This window comes from Passer montanus, unplaced genomic scaffold (genome assembly GCF_014805655.1).
Source record: "Passer montanus isolate IOZ18808 unplaced genomic scaffold, ASM1480565v1 scaffold10, whole genome shotgun sequence".
NCBI lineage: Eukaryota > Metazoa > Chordata > Aves > Passeriformes > Passeridae > Passer > Passer montanus.
Genome location: NW_024356505.1, coordinates 10106297 through 10127856, shown reverse-complemented (window position 1 = coordinate 10127856; position 21560 = coordinate 10106297). Strand labels below are relative to the sequence as shown.

Here is a 21560-nt window from a genome sequence, read left to right as displayed (position 1 = left end):
GGATATATAAAATATTTTAAGTAGTGTGAAATTGTGCCTGCTATGGAGGAACACTGATACAGCTTCCAGCAGAGTCAGACTCCATGAGTGCTGGCAGGTTCCCTTCTGCCTGCTCCTATCTGAAGATGGCCACCATCTAGGCGGTGGTCATCCTCTCCTAAATCAGGCCTTTGCTGGATGGGTCTTTATTTTCCTTTGGTGTTTGAGTGAGTAATATGATTACATGTGAGTTTATTGAAAACCCAGGCTGCTGCTGTACTAAATAAAATCAATGAAGGCTCAGAATTATACGGAACAGCTTTGTATTTAAATGTAATGGTTTAATTTCACATTATGCTGCTACACATACCAGATTTTCTGCAATACGGCAGCAAATGCCGTATTGCAGAAAATCTGGTATTTCTCTTTCTGCTGTTGGCAATGCAATACCTGTAAACTTCTGGTTTTGTCTTTGGGGCAGTTGCTTATATTTATGATGGCAAGGAGTAAAACATATTGAAACAGTCATGGTTACAATATTTATAGATTCTGAATGCATATTAAATTAGAAGCAAAGGAGAAGCAGAATTACATTTGTTTTGTAACACTGTACAGTTAAAGGCCAGAACCACTCCTGCCAAAGCATCTGCAAATGCTTTAGCTCCTAGCTGAGAGTCAGAGCTACATTGCTAAACATGGGTGGATGGTGTAGCACAGCACAAGTGTCACCCATTGAATGAGGAACCCCTCAGAGAATCTGGCGAGAGTAATTAATGAATCCATTTGGAAAAGTCAGTGCCCTTCAATTAGCCTGAATGTAGCAAAGCAGATGGGATCCTATCCTCCAGGGAGAAAATTGAGAAAGATCCTAAGAAATACTGCTTTGGACTGATTTATCTGGGTAATTATAAGCCTCATTTGCACGAAACTGTTCAATATGGCTGCAGTGAGAAAATTAAGAATTTATAAAATGTTGATAGGTGGTCTAAACTATCAGTGGTAGTGGGATCATCTGTCAAGCAGGATCTTGGTTCAGAATATTAAACTAATCATCAGCCAGGAGAAGTAAAAGGCAAACTTGGCTGTGAAACTGAGGGGCAGAGGAGATGTATTTATAGAGAACCTTTTTTTTAGAGGCTCCTTTGAACTTATGTGCAGTGGAAACATTCACTGCCATCCTGATTGGATATGGTGTCCTGCCTTGAAATACCCTGCAAGAGTTCAGAAGGCAGAGGAACAAGTCTAAAGAAACTTGAAGAAAAAAATTTAAAAATGCTGATTTTCTTTAAACATCTGGTGGTGCAGGAGCAAAATGAGAAGAGCAATGAAAGAGCATTTGAGAGAATGTGTGTCCTAGTCTTATCTGAAGGAGACCCTTCTGTCCTTGTCAGTGGTCTCATTTTTAAGTCAAAGCATTGCAGGACTTACTTGTATGAATGGGAAGCTGTATGTTCCTTTTATATAGACACATAAAAACTGGAAGCCAGTACATCTATATTGCAGCTGTGTTTATGTACGACAGAAAAAGAAGTGAGAGAAAAATAACCACTGTTTGTGACAGCATTGGAATCACATAGAAATGATGGTCTGCATGTTCTAGGATCAGAGCATATTTTTTGCTATAGGGCAATCGCACTCCAGCACCATGGACTTCCCACATATCTTGTGTTTTTAGAAACACTTCAGCTCAGACAACTCTAAGCAGCATTTTGCACAACAGTTTCTGAATTTGGAGCTTCAACAGTCAGAAGTCTGAGACTTTTTAACAAGTGGCAAAGAAAACTCATAGTCCTAGATAAGCAGAATGAAGAAGTGGCCTCACCACTCTTCCAGGCCTCCTAGGCATTTCTCTTCAGGGCATTTCTCTGCCATTCCAAAGTCAGCCTTTTTTCCCCCCACATTTTCTTCCTCCTCCACAAATATCCCTTTCTCAAAGGTGACAAGTATTGGTGGGTACCTGGGCAGCACACTCCTTGCCCACTCCTACCCCTTCCAGCAACCCTGTGCTGTATTAATGTGTTGGTTTGAACATTCTCCCCATTGAATTCAAAATTCAAAGTGTATTCAAATGTTCTAATTAAGTAAAGAATTCAGTTCTGGGCAGAATGTCAAACATAACCAATACTTTTAGGGCATGGAACTCATGGCATCAAAGCTGTGGGACTGACTGTAAGCCTGCTTTGGACATTCACTGGTGTGCATAATGTGTGCTGTTAGATCTTTATTTTAATTTTTTTTCTCTCCTTACCTCAGAAGGCCTGAGATAGTGCAGTGATGAGCACACCGGCCAGAGCAGTGGGGGCAGGATGTTCCCACTCCGAGTCATCCTCTCAGCCCGACCGCAGGCGGTCTGAGACTGGCACAGTTTGGCCTGTGACTGCACCTTCTCACCCTCCACTGATAAATAAGCAGGCTAATTGAATTAATAAACAGATAGCTCTTTTCCCTGCCAGCTGGAGCACCATCAAAATGTGTGATAAATTATCTGTCAATGCTTTAACTGCAGGGAAAAAATGAAAAAAAAAATAGCTGCCTCGACATTTCCTCTCCAATTCTTCTCCCACTTTTCCCCTTCCCCTGTCCACCCAAGTACCTGATTTGGTTTGTTTCAACCCTCCTTGCCCCTGGCCTTTTGTCCTTTGGCAGAACTCCAAAGAGAAGTAGCAGTGAGAGGTTCACTCATTTGGCCAGGCTGCTAATGGGTCATTAAGACTGCAGGCAGAGCAGACGTTCCTGCAGCTCACTGGGAAAGAGGAACAGAGGCACAGTTTTGGGGCAATACCGCCTGCGTCTCAGCTGCCAGCACACAGCCAGCTCTCAGTTGTGACCTCCTGTGGCTCAGACAAAGGCTGCACATGAGGGGCAATGAGGACTGCAATCAAGCAGGAAGGGTTGTTGTTTAATATCTTCATCACTGTCACAGACAGAGGGGTCAAGTGCACTTTCAGGTTTGCAGATGGCACCAGGCTGAGTGGTGCAGTTGATGCCCCCAATGGATGGGATGCCACCCAGAGGGACTCTGGACTCACTTGAGAAGTGGGCCTATGGGAGCCTCACTTCAACAAGGCCAAGTGAAGGTCATGTAACTGGGTTGGGGCAACTCTCAGCATCGACACAGGCTGGGGGGTGAAGAGATTGAGAGAAGGACTTTGGGATATTGGTGAAAAAAAAATAAATGGACGTGACCCAGCAATGTAAACTGGCCACAGCTGTATCCTGGGTTGCATCCAAAGCAGTGTGGCCAGCAGGTTGAGGGACAGAATTCTGTCCCTCTGCTCTACTCTCATGAGGCCCCACCTGGAGCACTGCATGCACCTCTGAGTTGCTCAGCACAAGGAAAGACATGGGCCTGTTGAAGTCAGTCCAGACAAAGGACACAAAGATGATGAGGGAGCTGGAGTACCTGTCCTACGAAGACAGGCTGAGAGATGAGCGGCTGTCCAGCCTGGAGAAGAGGCGGCTCTGGGCAGACTTTATTGTGGCCTTCCTGTACTTAAAGGGGGCCTACAGGAAAGATCAGGACAAACTTCATAGCAGAGCCTAGTTGCGACAGGATAGCTAGTAAGTAAAAAAGGGTAGATTTAGACCAGACAGCAGGAAGAAGATTTGAAGAAGATTCTTTATGATGAGAAAGGTGAAACGCTCAGAGAAATAGTAGGCATCCTTGCTTATTGCAGGGGGATGAACTAGACAATCTTTGAAGGTCCTTTCCAACACACATGATTCTGCAGATCTATGATTCTATGAGACAAGGCATGAGGCAGCCTCACATTGACTTGTTGGTATGTCAGACAAAAGGGGGAACTTCATCGTAACCTTTGATATCACAGATGTGGGTAATACCAGAGACTTTTTTGTTTCAAAAGAGAGGAAAATGGTGAGACAGAAGGGCTCAGTGATTTTTCTCATACAGTCAGAATGTCCCTGCCATCACCTCTCAAAAGTGGTCTTCCCTTTTGGAAATATCTGTGTTCCTCAATATTCCTAAGTAACAGGAGAGGAAAAAGATTTCGCTGCCTCAGACTCTTAAGTAGGATGTAAATAACTGAACTTCCTGTGGCATTACCTTGATTTCCAACATGCTTGTGTGCCTTTGCTTGCTCTGGTTTCCCATTACCACATCCCTGTAATTTTACCAGTAAGCAAGCTGGAAAAGCTTCTCAGTCCTTTTTCTAAAACAGCAAGAAATGGGAGGTGCTGCAGAGTCTGAGATGGGAATGAGATCACAGTGTTATGTTCTTGTTCAGAACATGACTTTTTTTTCTGGTGCATATGTCAAATGAATCAGACAATGGTGGTGTCAGGAAGATGTATAATGCTGTCTGCAAGGCAGGGAGAGGAGACAGGAAGATGTGTTAAACAAGACGCTATTTATGCCTTTCTCTCTCACTCCATAGAAGTACACAAGAAATATTTTTAAAAGGAACATAGGGTAATAGCAGCAGCAACTGGATCCCTCTCATGTTTTTCGGAAGACTCATTTGTGCTATGAAGGACAGTGAGCACAGACAGATAACTGGTGTGCAGGAATTTTCTCCTCCCAGGATGCTGGCAGCTGCTTTGGGTAGGTGAGGAGGTGTCTGGTTCTGGCATCACCCCATTCCCAGGTTGGTGCTCACCCAACACATGAGGTTCTACCTCCCTCAGAGTGCAGGTTGCTGCATGGATGCTCCTCCTATCTGTCCCCAGACAGGCCACCTCCTCCAGGAATTTGGCCTTAGATGGTTATTTATGCCCTCTTTCCACTGGCAGGAGGAACAAGGAAGAGTCCACAATGAGGCGAGGCAGGATACACTGTACCTGTCACTTGGTGCTGGAAAGGAAATCCTGCTTGTGTGACAGCCACTGCGACTGTGGGTCTAGCCAGGCCCCTGACCTGTGCAAATTTGCTCTGTATCCTGTGGTACATGCCAAGGGAAAGCCAAATCCAGCTGTCCAGGAATGACAGGTTGGGTCAATGGCTTACCAAGCAGGCAGCATCATTCCCTTAGCTGGGGAGGTGGTTGTTTTGGTTTGCTCTGCCACATTGCTCTCAAAAGCAGCATTGCCAAAGAGTAAACATACCAAGGGCAAGAGAGGGAGCTGCTAATATATTGCATTTTACTAAGCCATTGCTTGTCAGCTGAACCATGGGGAGTGTGTGAGGATACATTCCTAGCCCTTTCAAAACACAAAGTAAAACCCATTAGTTAGTGTAAATCACTAACTCTAATAAAAAAGAATGGTTGAAGGCTTCATTCTTTTTCTCTCTCGTCTCACACTGTAACTATCCTAAAATGTATTAAAAAGCCTTGTGGCACTGATAGAGTAGGCAGCTGGTATCTGGTAAAGGTTTGAGATGTTGCTGCTCCTGGAGCCTCAAGTGGCTTTGAAATCCAATGCTTCTGACCCAAGACACCAGTGTTTGAAAGCAGCTGATACATGTGAAGTGGTGAAAAACAAGGCAGCAACTTGAGCTGTCTTTGAACAAAGGGGGATGGCATTGCAGGTGGAGAACAAAAGGGGCACCGTGGAAGGCAGCAGCTTAAGGGATGGACTCAGGGGGACAACATGGAAAATCTGGAAGGGCATAAGAGACCTTACATGGGGCATAATAGGATGGTACTTATCAACACCAATGTGTTCCGTGCTGAATATTCATGATATCCATTCATATAACTCTCAGCACAAATGATATTAATTTTATAACAGTGAAAATTGACACTAACCTGTTCACACTTTTTATGGTTTGTATCTACCTACTACATGCTGTACCAGAGTGCGTGTATTTAAAAAGCCACTAGACATTCTGTTTTCACAGCTAGATAATTGAAAGCTGTCTGCTGAATTAAGATGCTATTTTCATTCTTTTGGGTTAAATGAAGAAATAAAGCTTTAAAAAAAGGTGAAATATTCCATAAGTACCCTCTCATTTTATATGTACTTGTACTGTACTTTATATTCTAGTCATTTCTTCAGGAAAAAAAATCCATGAATACTTTAAAAACGTTTCAGGAATCACTTACCTTTAGAAATGAAGAAGAAAAAAAACTTCACCTGAAACTGTGTGGTAATGAGACAATGTCTAATTACCTGCAGTGAATTCTCCAGTCAGGCCAAGGGGCTAATGAACATCAATAGTCTTTCACAGAGAGCCCTGGGATCTCTAATGGCTGTAAGTGGTCAGGGCTTCAGTTTTACATTTCAGAGTCTCGTTGGTATAATCTTGAAACAAAATCTACAGGCCAGATCGTGTCCTCTGTGCTCTGTGTGTGTGTGTGTGTGTGTGTGTGTACGCCCTTGAGCACTGCACATCTGGGATGAAATCAAAGGACTTTTAAGTGCACACGTATCCGATTTCTGGCTTGCTGGTAGCCCTTTAAACGTGCTGGGTTTAATCCAGGAAAAACGAGTATTCAAAAATCACACCAGTGAAAGGAAAAAAAATAAAACCCCAAGTTTTATGTACTTGGATGGCATTTTTCTTTGAATATGAATGACTTAATCATAATCAGCCTTAGTGAGAGGTGGGTGATGAAAGTTCAGAAATCTTCTGACAGGAAAGGCTTTGAACCTGCCCTTCTTGTGTTCTTGGTGTGTGTTTTATGCTCGTGAGAGTGAAAAGGAAAGTAAGCAATTTGCATTGTCATCAAAAAGCTGAAGTACATATTAAGGGGTCTCAAGGCTTCAGAGCAGTATTCTGTAGGGAGAAATTTTTGCAGTGCTAATCCCATCTGATCTCTGAGTACAGATTAAAATACACAAACCCAATGTTCCTTGCAGTGTTGGAGTGCCCTGATTTGAGGATTTGCTCTATATTTGGCTTGTATAGGAAATTCCCCAACTTCCTCTGAAATCAATTCCCACTTTTCTCATTAAATAAAATCATAAATGTTCGTTGTGTTCTCAGGCAAAAAATATATATAGATATAGCAATGCAAGCACTGTACAAACACTTTCCACTTGCATTGTCCTGGAACATGGAAACATGATTTCAGAAACTTACTTAGAGCATTTGCTTGTAGGCATGAGGAATACCTGAGCTTCAACACCTCTGCCAGATACTTTGCTAAAAGTGCTTTATGTCCAATGTGAAGAAAGAATCTATGGTGCCTCACTTTGGGAATGAGCTTTAAAATGGATCTAAGAGAATAGATAATGAAGATGAGCAGTACAAACTCAGGTTCGCTTAAGCCCAAGTTTTCATTGTGTCTTAGATGGTGAGATTAATACTGAGTGATTTTATTGCTACCTCTTTTTTCTGTGTTTTCCACAGGTAACAGTGTAGCATGCATGGGAATAGCCCATAGATTAACCTGCAGGACTAAGTAAGAAAAGACTGGCTATTTGGAGAACTAGAATGGTGATTTGATATGTGCCTGCCTGCTAATAGCTTGCAACTCAGCCCCACAAAGCTGCTAGCTCACTTTCTCTTGGTGGAATGGGGAATTGATTCAGAAGGATAGAGGTGAGAAAATGCATTAATTGAGATAGAGACAGTTTAATAGGTAAAGCAAAAGTCACAGAGAAGCAAAGGAAAACAAGGAATTCATTCACTTCCATGAGCAGGCAGGTGTTCAGCCATCTCCAGGAGAGCAGGGCCCCATCAACCATAAGGGTGACTTGGGAAGACAAACATCATCACTCTGAGCATCCCCCTCTTCCTTCTGCTTGCCCTCACTTTATATCCTGAGCAGGACAGCAGATGGTATGGAACATCGCTTTGGTCAGATGGGATGAGCTGCCCTGGCTGTGTCCCCCCCCAGCTTCCTGTGCACCCCCATCCTGCTGGCTGGTGGGGCAGGACAAGAAGCAGAAAGGGCCTTGACCCTGTGCAAGCCCTGCTCAGAGATATCAAAAATGTTGCAGTGTGTTATCAACTCTGTGTTCAGCACAAACCCAAAATACAGTCCCATAGTGGGTACTATGAAGACAATTAGGTCTGTCCCAGACAAAGCCAGCAAGCAGGTAATTAATCCCCAAGTGTCAGGAATTTTGTTGTCAGAAACTGGTCTCTCCAGGGGTAGGTAGCAGCTAAGTAGCTGCTTTTCTTTTGGACTCTGGCACACAGTGGGGAAATCAGTCAGAAGTTGGTTGTATTTTTTGGATCCTTCCATTGGTATTGTGTGTTGAAATTATATGACACCATTTGCCAGTAATAAATCACTTTGCTGTCTTTTGTGTGATTACATAATTAAATATCCCTTGTCATGGATACACATGGAGGGATTGACTTAGACTTGGTGGGAATTAGGGGTTTGATTTTTTGAACTTTACATTTCCTGACTCCTGTGCAAATCAAATCCAGTTGTTTAATACTGATTTGAAAAATGATTCATGCAAGAAATAGTATATGGTGAGAAATATAAACCATGCTTTCAGTGTATTTTCTGGATTGATTATAATTTTCTTGTTCATTAAAAATGCATGTAAAATAGGAACAGAGAATTTAGTTTTTTTCTAATCCTTAAAAAGTTGGTCCATTGCACAAGGATACTGGTTCTTATCTCTTTTGCAAGGTGTTCTGAGATGAACAGAAGGAAATTGCTGGGTGGAGCTGGGATGTAAACTCACTTATGTTTTCTGCTGTCCCTGGAGCCATGGCTGTTCTCAATGAAACGCCATCCCCAGAAGATGGCAGTTCCGACAGAATGCCCTTGGGCCACCCTGGCTTTGACCTGCATTGGATTACTTAAAACTGGCAGTGATGCGGAGAGTCGGCCGTCACTGGGGCTGATGTCAGCGTGGCTTCTCAGAGCTCCCTGTGCCCCCAGCTCAGGAACACTGGAGCAGCTCTTGCAGCTGACCCGTCCTTGAGCACTGTGGTGTCTATTAGTTTTATTGCTGCTTTGATTGTTTGCAGTTGATTCTTGCTGCTTTCCACTGAAGTTTAATTCAGTTTGCATTTGGAAATACAAGGGAGAAAATTTGTTGTTTTTATTAGAGGCTAAACTGCACTGAAGGCGGATGACGATCCATTGTTCATGTTGTTACAAAATCCGACTAAGTGGGGAAGCAAGCACAAAGAGAGGGGAAAGTATAATTCAGATTTGCCAAACAGCCTGAGAATAATTCGAAGATTAGCAATTTGGCACTGTTTACTGGCAAGTTGTGAATTAAATGTATCCCACTTTTCTCTTTACGTTAGTGTAATGTGTCACTTCAGTTCTGGATTTCATGTCCTTCTCACACATCTTACTCCTCCTTCTGTCAATAGGCAGGACTGTATTTTACTGCACAAGAAATGCAGGAGAAAGCATTTAATGTGGCATCAGAGACTTTCTAATTGCCAGTCTCTGAAATGTGCTCATAATATCTGCAGTTCGCTTATTGAGTGGAGATGAATCGCTTCCAATTTACTTTTATGAATGTGAGTGGAACATTTGCAAAGAGTGGTTTCTGTTATTTACACTGTGAAATGCTTGTCAGCAGCCAACTGTAAAAGACCTGGGTGACATTTACGCTAAGTTCTCTTGTTGCAGTCATAGCTAAAGGAAAGGATAAAATTTGGTGTGATGCTCTGAAATGCGCTGAGTGACGTTCTCTTCACAGCTTTAGCTGTCACTGGCTTAACTCTGTATATTCATTTTGGGTATGATGCTTAGAGTTAACAGGAAAGCTTGACTATTGCTGAGAGGAGAAAACAATGTTAGTGACATTGAAGTCAGTGGTATGCTTGCCATGAAATTTGGCTAATCAAGATCATTACTCTGAGGTTGCTACTGCACTGCAGATGTGTGGTGATGCTTGATGCCTGTAATCCTTTCTGATTTCCCACCCCTCTCTAGACTTTTCTGTCCCCTGTGGGGAACGTATTAAACCCTTGTATTATAGGGACTGGAATCACAGTCACTAGTGCAAGAAAATATCTTTGAGATCATATTTCATGTGCCTTCCGGGGTCTGATATAATCTCCTGATAAGAATATACCAGACATTAACTGGATACTGCAGCTGGTCTTGTCTCTTTCTAATTTAGTGGGATTTGGGCATGCAGACCAGAAGGGAAGACAGCTTTTTTTCTGAGTGCAGCAATGCATACTTATTTGGAACAATTCAATCCTATTCAAAACCAGCATTCCATGTCTGTCCCGACCTAAAATTCAGCTGGGTGTTATAATAGCTTATTGTTTGATGCAAGCACAGAGCACCTGTAAAATTGAAGACTGTCACAATTTCTCAATTGAGAGATGAATGGAAGAAAGTTGTATTTTATAGTCATATACAGATTATTACATATAACATGTATACCCTCTTTTAAATATAATGTTATATAAATATTATAAATATTAATTAAATATTAGAAGTATTAATATACGTGTGAAACCCAAAAATTGTTTGCATTTTTAAATGTGGGAAAAGCAACCTCCAAATTTACAGGTTGGTTTTGGTCTTTTTTTCTTTTAACAAACTGAAAAAAATGCTGTCTGATTTTCACTAACAATTTTTGAGAAAGAAAGGTAGGGCAAAAACCAAGCCAACTTTGAAATACATGTCATAATTGAGGAAAATTAGAAATCAGCAAGATCCAGAATAGCACAAGTGTTAGGGAAGCTGATACTGTTTTTCATTCAGGATCTCAAATGCTTGAAGGCTATTTTTGGCAGATTTAGGGTTTTGTCCAAAGATGTTCAGTGTATAAGTTAGGATCTATGTTGATAAAAGGAAGTATCAAGCTAATTAACTGCACTATGATGTCAGTCTTTTGATGGAAGAAGCACTGTGAAAACTTTCATTTCCAAAAAACTCCAATACTCCAGGTACAAGGAAAACTTCCTTGAGGTGTTACCTTCATATGGCATTCAGTGGAGTAGCTTCAGAGTAAATGTGTCAGTTAGGGCCATAGCCACAAGGAACAGTTCCCTGTTCTCTACAGGGAACACAATGCTCATGCCTGTGAAGCACCAATGTCCACTGTTTCCATTTCCTCCTCAGCATCCAAGATGACAGTATATGTCAGCTTCTGACTTCCTGTAGGATCAAAAGGGAATTTTATTTATTCACTTGATTAGAGGCAAAGCAGACTGTTTTCTAGGAAAGGTTTCTCTTGTCTGTGTCACTCACAGTCATTTATTGAAATGTCATGACTAAGTAAAAATCAGCTATAGCTGATGTTGGCCACTATGTTACTTTGGTAAGATAATAAAAATAATCAGTAAGGGCCAAAAGTCAGGAAAGGTGAGGACCTCCATTTCCTCTTGGCTTGGTGGGGCTTTTTTAAAATTGCCTTATAAAAGGGAGAAAAAAGGGATTGTGCCCTAAAAATCACTGGTATGAAGTTAGCAGATATTTCAGATTTAGGTGAAAGCAGGTCAGAGTAGCTAGTCTTCTGTTTCAGTCCCAATTTGCAAACTCCCGGGTCCCCACGGGCTCTAGTGGAGTCAGTCACACAGTTCCTGAAAAAACTGAACAGCCACAGAATTGGATCTTGGGTTACCATTTCATTCTAGAGGGGATTTGGTGGTGTCGTCAGTCCAGTAAGCTCAATTTTTATGCCATCACATTTTATTTGACACTAAACTAAAACAGCTGCTTGCAATTAGCACACATGAAAGAAACAATAACAAAACTGCAGCCTGCCCTTCAAGCACTACACATACTCAGTGCAAAGAATTTACTAAGTTCTGGTGATTTTCCCTCCCTCTGCTCTAACTGAAACATCGAAAACAATTGATCTCACTGAAGACCAAACAAAAAAAAAAAAAAAAAGTTTATCGTTCCCTGAATGTTTCTGATTGGCAGCAGTGACTGGTTATTGGAAGATTTAGGCTGCTCCAGATGTGGGCATGAACAGGACTCTCACTGCTGCAGAGCTGATCTAAGCATGGAGTTAAAGGGAGGCAATGGCTGTTGCTGCCCTGGGACAGGATGATGTAGAGTGCTGGTTTCTTACCAGGACTGGGATCCAGGGCAGCTGGCCCACCCTCCCATTGGGAACAGTGAATAAGGAGCTTGTAAAATACACAGACCAAATGGAAATGACCCCTACTGACTGAAACCAGCTGCATGTCAGACCTCTCACTGTCTCTCTTGATTTGCTATCTCAAATAAATGGATGTGGTAGAGGGGCCACAGAAAGAAAACAAAATAATTTATTCTCCTTGAAGTTGACCACACTAGCAAGCCTCAGTTTTTACAGCTGAAAAAAAAATGTTTATCCTCAGATTAAGTTTTTCCCTTTTTTTTTCCACTTTGAAAGTCTACAGTTTAGAAGACATACTGTAGCTCAGTTTCAGAAGTCTTTGACAAATAGACATGGTAGATTTTGTAAGGTACTCATCACATAAAACTGCTAGCTAGTGAGATCTTGGTTGTTTTGCATTTAGATTCAGAAAACAAAGTTACAACAGCTTTTGTTGGTGCTTTGTCTTAGATGTGCATGGTGGCTCAGCTCCATGAAAAACATCTTAGTGAGTTTTGAAGAAACATGAAGCAGAAAAAGATTGGACTTACTAATGCATTTTTTCCCTGTATTTTTCCTAATACACTCTTGGGTAACACCAGTTATTCTGAGCATTGTGAGGAGCTGCTTGAAGTAACCATGGTAGCACTTGAATTGGGAAACAGTTAAAGGCTCCAGTTCTCCCAGTTCTCTATTTGATGCCCAGGATGGGTTACTGCTATTGATATTAGATTGCCCTCTGTTCTGACTTCAGAGGTAGAGAAGGAGGTACTTAACCTCACTGGCACAGTCACCTTTGATCTCTAATTTTGAAAACATCATCAGGATGGGACATGTGCCATGCAGTTATGATCTGATAGACTTTTTAAAGCAAACTTCTTTAAAAACATCAGTCTAGACTTCATTCTTGCAAACTCACTGATGAGTTTTGCAAATATCTCTCTTTTTTTTAAAAGTATTGGTCAGTCAATCGATCATTAGTGAAAGAAGTCACCAAATTTAGATTAATAGATCTACTAGAGTGTCTCAGTAGAATGATCTTCATGAAGTCTGAAAAGGCATGTGGATACAAAAACTAGAGGATGACACTTTGAAGTGAATGTTACTTCTTTTGCCTTCCACAATCTTTTATTTTCCCTCTATTCTTCTTTTATTTTTTCCCCATAAGAATTTTTTCTTTCTCACTAACAGTTGTACAAACACAACACAGTAACAGCTTTGAACATAGAAGCCTTTACCTGTGGCATTGCAGTGTTGCAACAACCAGATGTTATTTCAATACAAAATAGACTGCAATCCCCATCTGTAGGTTCTGAGAGTCCTGGCAGTCACTCTTTTTGCTTTAAAGACAGAACCAAAATGCAGTTCAGTCTGGCCATTGTTCCTCTGCTGGCATTTTTTGTCACATTGGCTTATAGGATCTTCTGACAATCACCTGTGACCAACAGGTAGATATTGCTAGTGGGGAAGGCTCACCTCTGTGCCTCCTACCACTGCTTTTTTTTTTACTGACTGTCCTATGGTGAAATCTCCTACAAATGAGTTCTCTGCTATTCTATCCTCTGGCTGGATACGAGGTAGTTGATGGGTTATTCAAATTGTGCTGGTTTGGCATCAAGTGATACCACACACCTCCTTCCTTTCTTTTTTATCTTAACATTTTCTGCTAATTACTTGCATTAGTGAGAGTAAATCAATTTACTTCTTTGAAAATATAGGAGTTAAAGAGGTCTTGGGTGGCTGCCTGTAGATAATGTTCTCTATTGAGCAAGAAGCAGAACCATGGATGTGAAGGTTTCTTTGGCTTTGGAAGAAACTCATCTCCTAGCTGGCATCTGTGAGGCTCTACCTTTGGCACACTCTTGTAGGAGGCCAATGATTTCAGTAGTCCAAGGGTCAGATGACACCAGCAAGGTGTCTGTATGCTGGTACAGCTCACAGCTTTGGGATGACCCTGTAATTGTGCTAAAAGGGAACTTTTTTACTCTGTATTTCCGCAATATCCCTTGTACACAAAGGTCCTATGCTGCAGTCCAAAATATTTTAACCTTTCCCACTGGCCTTTAGCTGTTTTCAAGTAAATGTGAACAAATCCCATTGATACTAAGGAAGTTTTGCCCTGGTCAGATTCCAGGGCCCAATACAGTGACATGTGGTGTAAAAAACAGAGGTTAGCAAAGGACAACACACACTTGAACTTTTCAGCAAAGAAGGAGGATCAGGTTGAGGCCATCCTCATTATTTTCCCATCTTTATGATGAAAAAATAGGTTGGGTACTAGTATACCAGAATTTGAAAAACACGTCAATTCAATATATTTTCTAATGAGTCTTTAAAATAATATCTGAAGTAAAAACATTTGTTGCATTGTAAAAAGCATTTTGTTGCATCTATTTTAATCAGGCTTTCATTTTAAAAAGTTGTGAGAATTCAAGCTTGTTGAAGGTAACTCTCCTGAGTTGGCCAAAGAGAGAGGTAGCTATTTTTCCTCAGAAGCACAGTAGGAAATGTGTAACTGTTAAATTTCAATTCAGACATTTTAATCTTTAAATATTTGCAGTGGAAAACTAGATTAGAGCCCAAGAATATGTTCTTTTTCAAACTGAAGTAAGATGCCTTTTAGTAAGGGAATAGCAAGAAAAAAACTAAATAAATCTCTAAAAAACACAAGACAGGGCACCATTTCTGTGACAGCATTTCTGATTGGTCAGATCACCATGAATGAATGTTGAATTGTCTGCCTTGTTCTGTTCCAGAGATTGAAGGCAGCACTGACTCATCATCCTGCCGCCATGTCGAATGGGAATATGAACACCATGGGCCACATGATGGAAATGATGAGCTCGCGACAGGACCAGACACCACACCATCATATGCACTCACATCCTCATCAGCACCAGACACTGCCACCTCATCATTCATACCCACATCAGCACCAGCATCCGGCACACCATCCTCATCCTCAGCCTCATCACCAGCAGAACCATCCCCACCACCACTCCCACTCGCACCTTCACACACACCCGGCACACCACCAGACCTCACCGCACCCACCGCTGCACTCGGGCGGACAAGCACAGGTAGGCCTTCGTGTCCTACTGCATCTCTGAGTTTGGCTCTTGGGTGGAGAGCTCAGTATTGTTTCTTCTTGCATGCATGTCTTGTTAGACACAAGCCCCTTGGGCTCCTAGTAAATGTCTGCTAATGGTGATGGGGATGCTCAAACTTTATTTAGAAAATGGAGTGAAGCAACAACTTGTTTTGCTGCCTAATTTACTAGACATTTGTAATTTCTTACTTTATAAGGAGCTCCAAGGCTTTTCCGTGCTCTGAGCTCTGCAGATTGCCACATATCCTTTTATGGATGAGGTTTATTACAGAGATTGGCACATTATAAATGTTGCTTAATGTGCTTGAACCTGAACTTCTCAGGCCAAGATTTAACAAGATGTATGAGTTTTACCTGCAGAAATACATAACAAAGTCTCTAGTGAAATGAAATGGCACTGGTGTGTGTGTGGCCAGGGGCAGTATTCAAGACTGGAGATAATATAGGTAGTTCTAAGTAAGGATACACTGGCTTGGAAAAGATTAAATTATCCAGACCCTGTGAAGAGGACAGACATCTGCATAGTATGAGAGAAAGATTAGCTGTTCGTGTAGCCAGTACTTGATGCTTGTTGTGGCAGGAGAAGGAGGATGAAGCCAGTCCAAGGAGAGAGATTTAAACAAAGAAGGCAATTTAGACTTGTGTTCATGTGACAAGTCAGTGAAGGTCTCCACTGAATGAGATGGAGGACTCAATTTTTTGGACCAGGTATATCGGCTTCAGCAATTTGGATAATTTGTTATCTGAACTGAATGTTTCTTGAACTAATGAGCTAGTGAGCACAAACTTCAGTAGAATCATTTTTAAGAGGAATTCTATTAATTGTTAAGATGATAGGCTTCTGCATCAGGATCACACAAGAAAATAAAGCTCTGGAGGCAGTTACTGTAACATGTCAGGTCTGGAGAGCAATGTTAAGGAAGACAAACAGGCAGTGCATGGAATGTGAGGACAAAGAGGAATGCCAGCCATAAGAAGTTCAATCTGTGAAGTATTGTGTTGCTTGCAAATACCTTTCAGACAAGCTCTTAGAAAACATTAAAGAAAATGAGACTATTTGGCTAGCATCCCAGTGTCCCACAACATTAACTATTTACTAACATCTAGCTTTATTACTGCAAAGTCTGCAAGCACATGGGATTTCCCTGAAGTATTTGCTAATGTAAAATGAATTGTCAGCTTTAGAGAAACAGTCTAAGTAAGAGCAGCAGACTCCCCTGTGAGAGGATGTCCAGAGCTTTCCTAAGTTTACTTCAGTTTTTACTTTGTGAATTCAATTATTTTCCCATCTGTTAATGAGTTATTTTCCTTGGAGTTGTTTAAAAACTCCAATAAAAAGACATCATCTCATATCAGAGAAACCAAAAGTAACCTGATTGCTGCATTGGAGATCACTGAGAGAGTAAGGATAAAGTTGTGCTTAGCCAATTGAGGACGCCATGGATGAGATGGCAGAAGCCACTTAACTTTCACTGAGGGGTTAAGAGGATAAAGATGTTAATGCAATTGAGGGCATCAGATCCCATGGTATGGAGCACTGCTGCAAAACATGCACACTTTAAACAGATGAGGAGAAAACTACTGGGGAAAACAGCAACCATGGGGAAACAAACCTCACAGTTTTAAGGACAAGATCAGTGAGACAATGGCCCTCCCACTTGATTAGGGACCTTGACTTTCTTACACAGTTAGGACAGCTTCAACTTTTTGTGCTTTGTATTCCCTGCTAGCTGGCACCATAAAAGACTCTCAGGCAAGCAAGTAGAGATACAGGCACATGGGTAGGTGGAGTGACTGGCAGCCACACAACTGTGTCGTGGTCACTGTGTGTCCAGGACTACATGGTCTCTGGAGCAGGGTCTGTGCAGTCAGATGAGCTTTGCCATGCACAGTATGTCACTGGAGGCAACAGATCCCATGGGAGATCAAGGAGATCTTCACCTTGTCCATGGGTGTAATGTCACCAAAGGGATTGGAAAGAGGGGTGATGGAGTAGGAATCCCAGGGTCAGTGGCTTCCCCAGGCAGCAGAGCTCTTGCTGTGCATCTGTTCCTTTGGTGCAAAGGCAATGGTGATTTCTGAACAGATGCATTGGAGGGGGGGAAAAAAGGGCTTGCTAAGTAATAACTACATAGTTATTACTTTCAAAGCTCATCCATAGTCCCCATGGTAATGGCCTCTTTGGGGATCAGATTGCTCCAGCAGACGTTAATTTTATGGTGCGATTTTCTAATTATTAACCTCCTTATTCTTCTGAGCCAGATTCTTCCATTCCAAACCACCTGCCAAATGACAGCATGGTCCATGCTGCTGTAAGCTGCATACTCCCATGCCGAGACTGTTGTTATTCTGCACCGTGCCCTTCTGTAATTTTAGAATTAATTTCATGCTTTTCAGCTACCATTTCGATACACAGGAGCCCAAGGCATTATGTTTTCATAGAATGAGTGAATGGCTATTAGTATTGTGGTAAATTGCAAAGAACAGAAGTAAATATTGGATAAAAGTAGAAATCAGCTTCTGATAGGTATCTTTCTGAGAAAGAGAGATATTTTACTAAGTTCTAGCTCAACTATTACAAAAATTATACTGTTACTCTGCATTGATCCTCTAAAGATTTCTTTATATCAAACTTGGTAGTGATAGCTCAAGCGGAGTTGGAGTTTGGATGCCATTTCATTCTCTTAGCTGTCCTATGTTTTTCTTCATGATGGATACCTGATTAGCACCCTCTAAGAACACTAAAATTAGCCTACATTTTTATATTTAGTACATTTTCTTTCTTATGTCCTAGTCAGGGCAATGAAATCCTGCTAGAGAATGATTCTTAGATGGTTAGTAAGATATAGTCCAACATATTCCAGGGTTAAGAGCTATCAAGTAAGAGTCAGTTAATTATCCCATGTGACATTATTAGTGCAATAATGGCAGCCCTTATAATTAATATCTTCCTGAGATGGAGAGAAGATTTTGTTGTTCTGAAAATGCACTCTGACTACCCAGAGACTGCCTGGTATATTCTGAAAACAAAATTACTCACTAGTTATTCAGGAGAAAATGACCATATAAGATGATTTAAAAAAAAAAAATTGTATCATTACCTTTTTCTGGCTTTGTACCAGACTTCACTGAGAGAGCTAAGAAACAAGAATTTTTAAAGCTGAATGGAAAAGGAGCAAAAAGGGATAAGGAAATATAAATAACAGGTCTCTGAAGTCTGGAAAGGTGTTATATATGGGAAAATGAAAAGTCTTTGATGAGAAGTTGACATTAAAAGGTACTTCTGAGACCTCTGCACTCACACATACTGTTAAAGAGGCAGCATGCCTGGCCCTGGTGGACAGGGAGCAGCTGGAATCCCTTGGCAGCAGTCTCCTGGCAGAAGGCAGGGGATGCTGGTGAGAATGGGGGATGTGTCCACTGCAGCTGCCATGGACCTGGCACTCCAACCCTCAGTGTGGACAGCATGTTGAAGATTTTATCAGCAAACATATGGAGTTCATGCAAGCTGAAATTTTAAAAATCAGTCAGAAAATGTGTGGTGGCTTATTTATTTTAGAAGGTTATTCTTAAAAAAAATTTTTTCTGCTCCTGTGAGATTCCCTGACAGTGCAACATAAAGCTGAGAATAAATTTGGCTTTATGCAAAAAGAATTATCAGATGTACAGAATAATTACACATAAAATTGCCACTGTAATTGCCACAAGTCAGCTGGGGCAGGGAGCAAACTAGATGCTAGACAGAAAAGCCACCTCAACTTTGCAAGACTCAAGACGATAGTATCATTTTAATTGAGACAGACAGAGGTGTTAGGCAAACACGTTAATTGCAGTAATTGAAATTCAGGGCTCAGTCTGACAAAGCACTGAGTACGTCCACTCCCTGGAGTCAAAAGGAAGCACCTTGGAGGTTTGGGCCTTTGCCAGAACAAGAGGGTTAATTTTGAGTCAACAGTTCCAGTTTCCAGACTGTTCCAGACTGTGCAGGAGTGGCAGCAGCAATGTGAGCTGAGTCTCCCAGACCCCAAGCAGAGGGACAGAGAGGGAAGCACCTTGGAGGTTTGGGCCTTTGCCAGAACAAGAGGGTTAATTTTGAGTCAACAGTTCCAGTTTCCAGACTGTTCCAGACTGTGCAGGAGTGGCAGCAGCAATGTGAGCTGAGTGTGAGCAACAGGATCCATGGATTGGGTTCCCAGACCCCAAGCAGAGGGACACAGAAGGTGTCTCCAGAGCCCCATAGCCTGGGTGCCATAGACAGGCAGGAAAGTAGTCCAAATTCCCAGGGACTCAAACATTAAATCTGATGCTGGTTCCTGACAGGGATGTGGGAATGTTCCATCTGCCCAGTAGTCAATTGGAGAATAGTTTACATGGCACTGCCCCCACCATGCACCTTTTCTGTAATATTGTGGGCTAGTTTCTCTCAGGAGCAGGATCAATACTCCTCTGCACTTGAAAAAGCATTAATACATATCTTTTCCCATAGTTTTGTAGCAGTGGACTGAATGTGGTTCTCCTCTACTCTCAAAGACAGGGATAAATTGAATAAAAACAAGTATAGTGTCCACAGCACAGAGGTCAAATAGAAACGGCTAAGAGGAATATCTCTTATCCACACAGTGCAGGGACATCAAAACATAAGTTCAAGTTCAATTCATCAAAACACAGGTTCAACCTAAAGTCTTTCTTTACCCATGAGGGGCAGTGAGGTCTGCTGCCCTTGTGCAATCCCAGCCCACATCTTCCCAACTCCATGCAGGCACAAAGAGCTCTGCAGCTCCTGTCTCCAGAGATGGGAAAGATTGAGGTAGAGATGGTAAAGCTCGGGAAATATATATGGCCTAAAATTTTAGGCAACTGGGGGATAAGAGGAGAAAGAGAGACACAGAAATTAGATCACTACAGTCCTTTGCTTTGATTAAAACAGATCTTGAGAGAAACTGGACATTTCAGATTTGAAATGGTGGTGGCAGAGAATGCATCTAAGTGAATGCTTTTAGGAACTAACTCAAGGGAGAAAAAAATATTCAGATGATCATTTTTTAAAAATCTCTTCTTTGACTATGGCAAGGATTTGCCAGCAGCTGCTTTCAGTGGCACCTGGTGCAGCTTTTGACTTGAGCGTGTCGCAGACCTTGCTGGGGAGCAGGCAGAGTGTGTGAGATTCCCCTTCCCATTTCAGCATCCCCCTCTGTAACTTCCCCCCCTCACCACCCCCTGCAAAACATCTCCTCGCCCTGCAGGTTTCGCCGGCGGCGCAGCAGATGCAGCCCACGCAGACGGTACAGCCACCACAGCCGACTGGAGGCCGCCGGAGGAGGGTGGTGGATGAAGACCCAGATGAGAGGAGGCGGAAATTTCTGGAAAGAAACCGAGCTGCTGCCACGCGCTGCAGACAGAAGAGGAAGGTCTGGGTGATGTCACTGGAAAAGAAAGCAGAAGAGCTCACCCAGACAAACATGCAGCTTCAGGTGCGAGCCACTGTCTGTGCCCCTGAAGACACAGAGGGGCTCTTTGTGCTTGACTGACGGTGCCTTTGGGGCTGCCCCCGCACAGTCAGCTCCTAGCGGGACCTCAAGCACAATCAGTCTGTTAATCAAGATGTGTGTGCTTCAATTAAAGAAATAATTACATTTTAGCGGGATAAGCCAGGAAAAAGCTGTCTTGGGATTTAGAAACCTTCACTACATGGAGTTGTATTTATTTTCTTTCCTTGTCACTGTTTTTTGTGGGGATTTTTTTTTTGAAGTGCCATTAACATGTCTGTAAAAAATTTCTTCAGAGGAGGGCATATAGTTAAACCCTCATTCAAAGCCACTGAGATAGAAGCACAAATAGATCAGTCTATCAGTGAGGAAAATTAACTTAGATGGAAATGCCATGAGTATGACAATAAAAGCCTTTCTTACAGTGCTGTCCTTCTTATGGTAGGCACAGTACTTCTGCTTCATGCAGCGGTGTGCCTGTGTGCTGCCAAGGGCCATTTGTAGAATGGCACTCCTCCAAAACATTCTCCCACAAAACTCAGAGGTGTGAGCAGCACCCAGGCACTGGCTGCAGCTGAGCTGTAGGTGACAGCAGTCCTGCCTGCCACCATGCCCCTGAGCACAGCAACATGGCCTTTGTCCCCACGGGTCTGCCCCCTGCCCTCACGCAGAGAGCCACAGTATTTCTCGAGAAGACTGAAACATTGCCTTAAGTATCTCTGCTGCTGTGAAGTTAGTTCATTTGTTTAGAGGTTACAAAATAATGTCACTGACAAATGTTAACATAAACCCAGCACACAAGCTCCTGAATGCCTTTTTTGCTCAGTTCATTCAAAGTTATGGAGCTGGTTTTATGTTCTTGGGTGGAAGCTTTGCAGAATAGCGTGGTTGAAGCTTTGTTGCTAACCAAAGTCTCTCTTTCCTCTCCAGAATGAGGTTTCCATGCTGAAAAATGAGGTAGCACAGCTGAAACAGTTATTGTTAACACATAAAGACTGTCCGATAACAGCTATGCAGAAAGAATCACAAGGATATCTAAGTAAGTAGCTGGTATGTTTGCGCTGTCTCCACACTCCTCGCAGAAAAGCAAACCTTCCAATTCTTCC

The 21560-nt window shown here is 42.1% G+C and overlaps 1 protein-coding gene across 4 annotated transcripts in view; it reads left to right on the top strand.

The window, feature by feature from the left end:
- The window catches only part of CREB5 (cAMP responsive element binding protein 5), a 261523-nt gene that overhangs the window by 232140 nt on the left and 7823 nt on the right, over window positions 1-21560 (top strand). For all 4 annotated transcript variants that reach the window (XM_039707200.1, XM_039707191.1, XM_039707217.1 and 1 more), the window contains 3 exons: window positions 14616-14939; window positions 20212-20439; window positions 21385-21493. In XM_039707200.1, the coding sequence (XP_039563134.1) occupies window positions 14616-14939; window positions 20212-20439; window positions 21385-21493 (661 nt within the window). The remainder of the gene's footprint in view (window positions 1-14615; window positions 14940-20211; window positions 20440-21384; window positions 21494-21560) is intronic.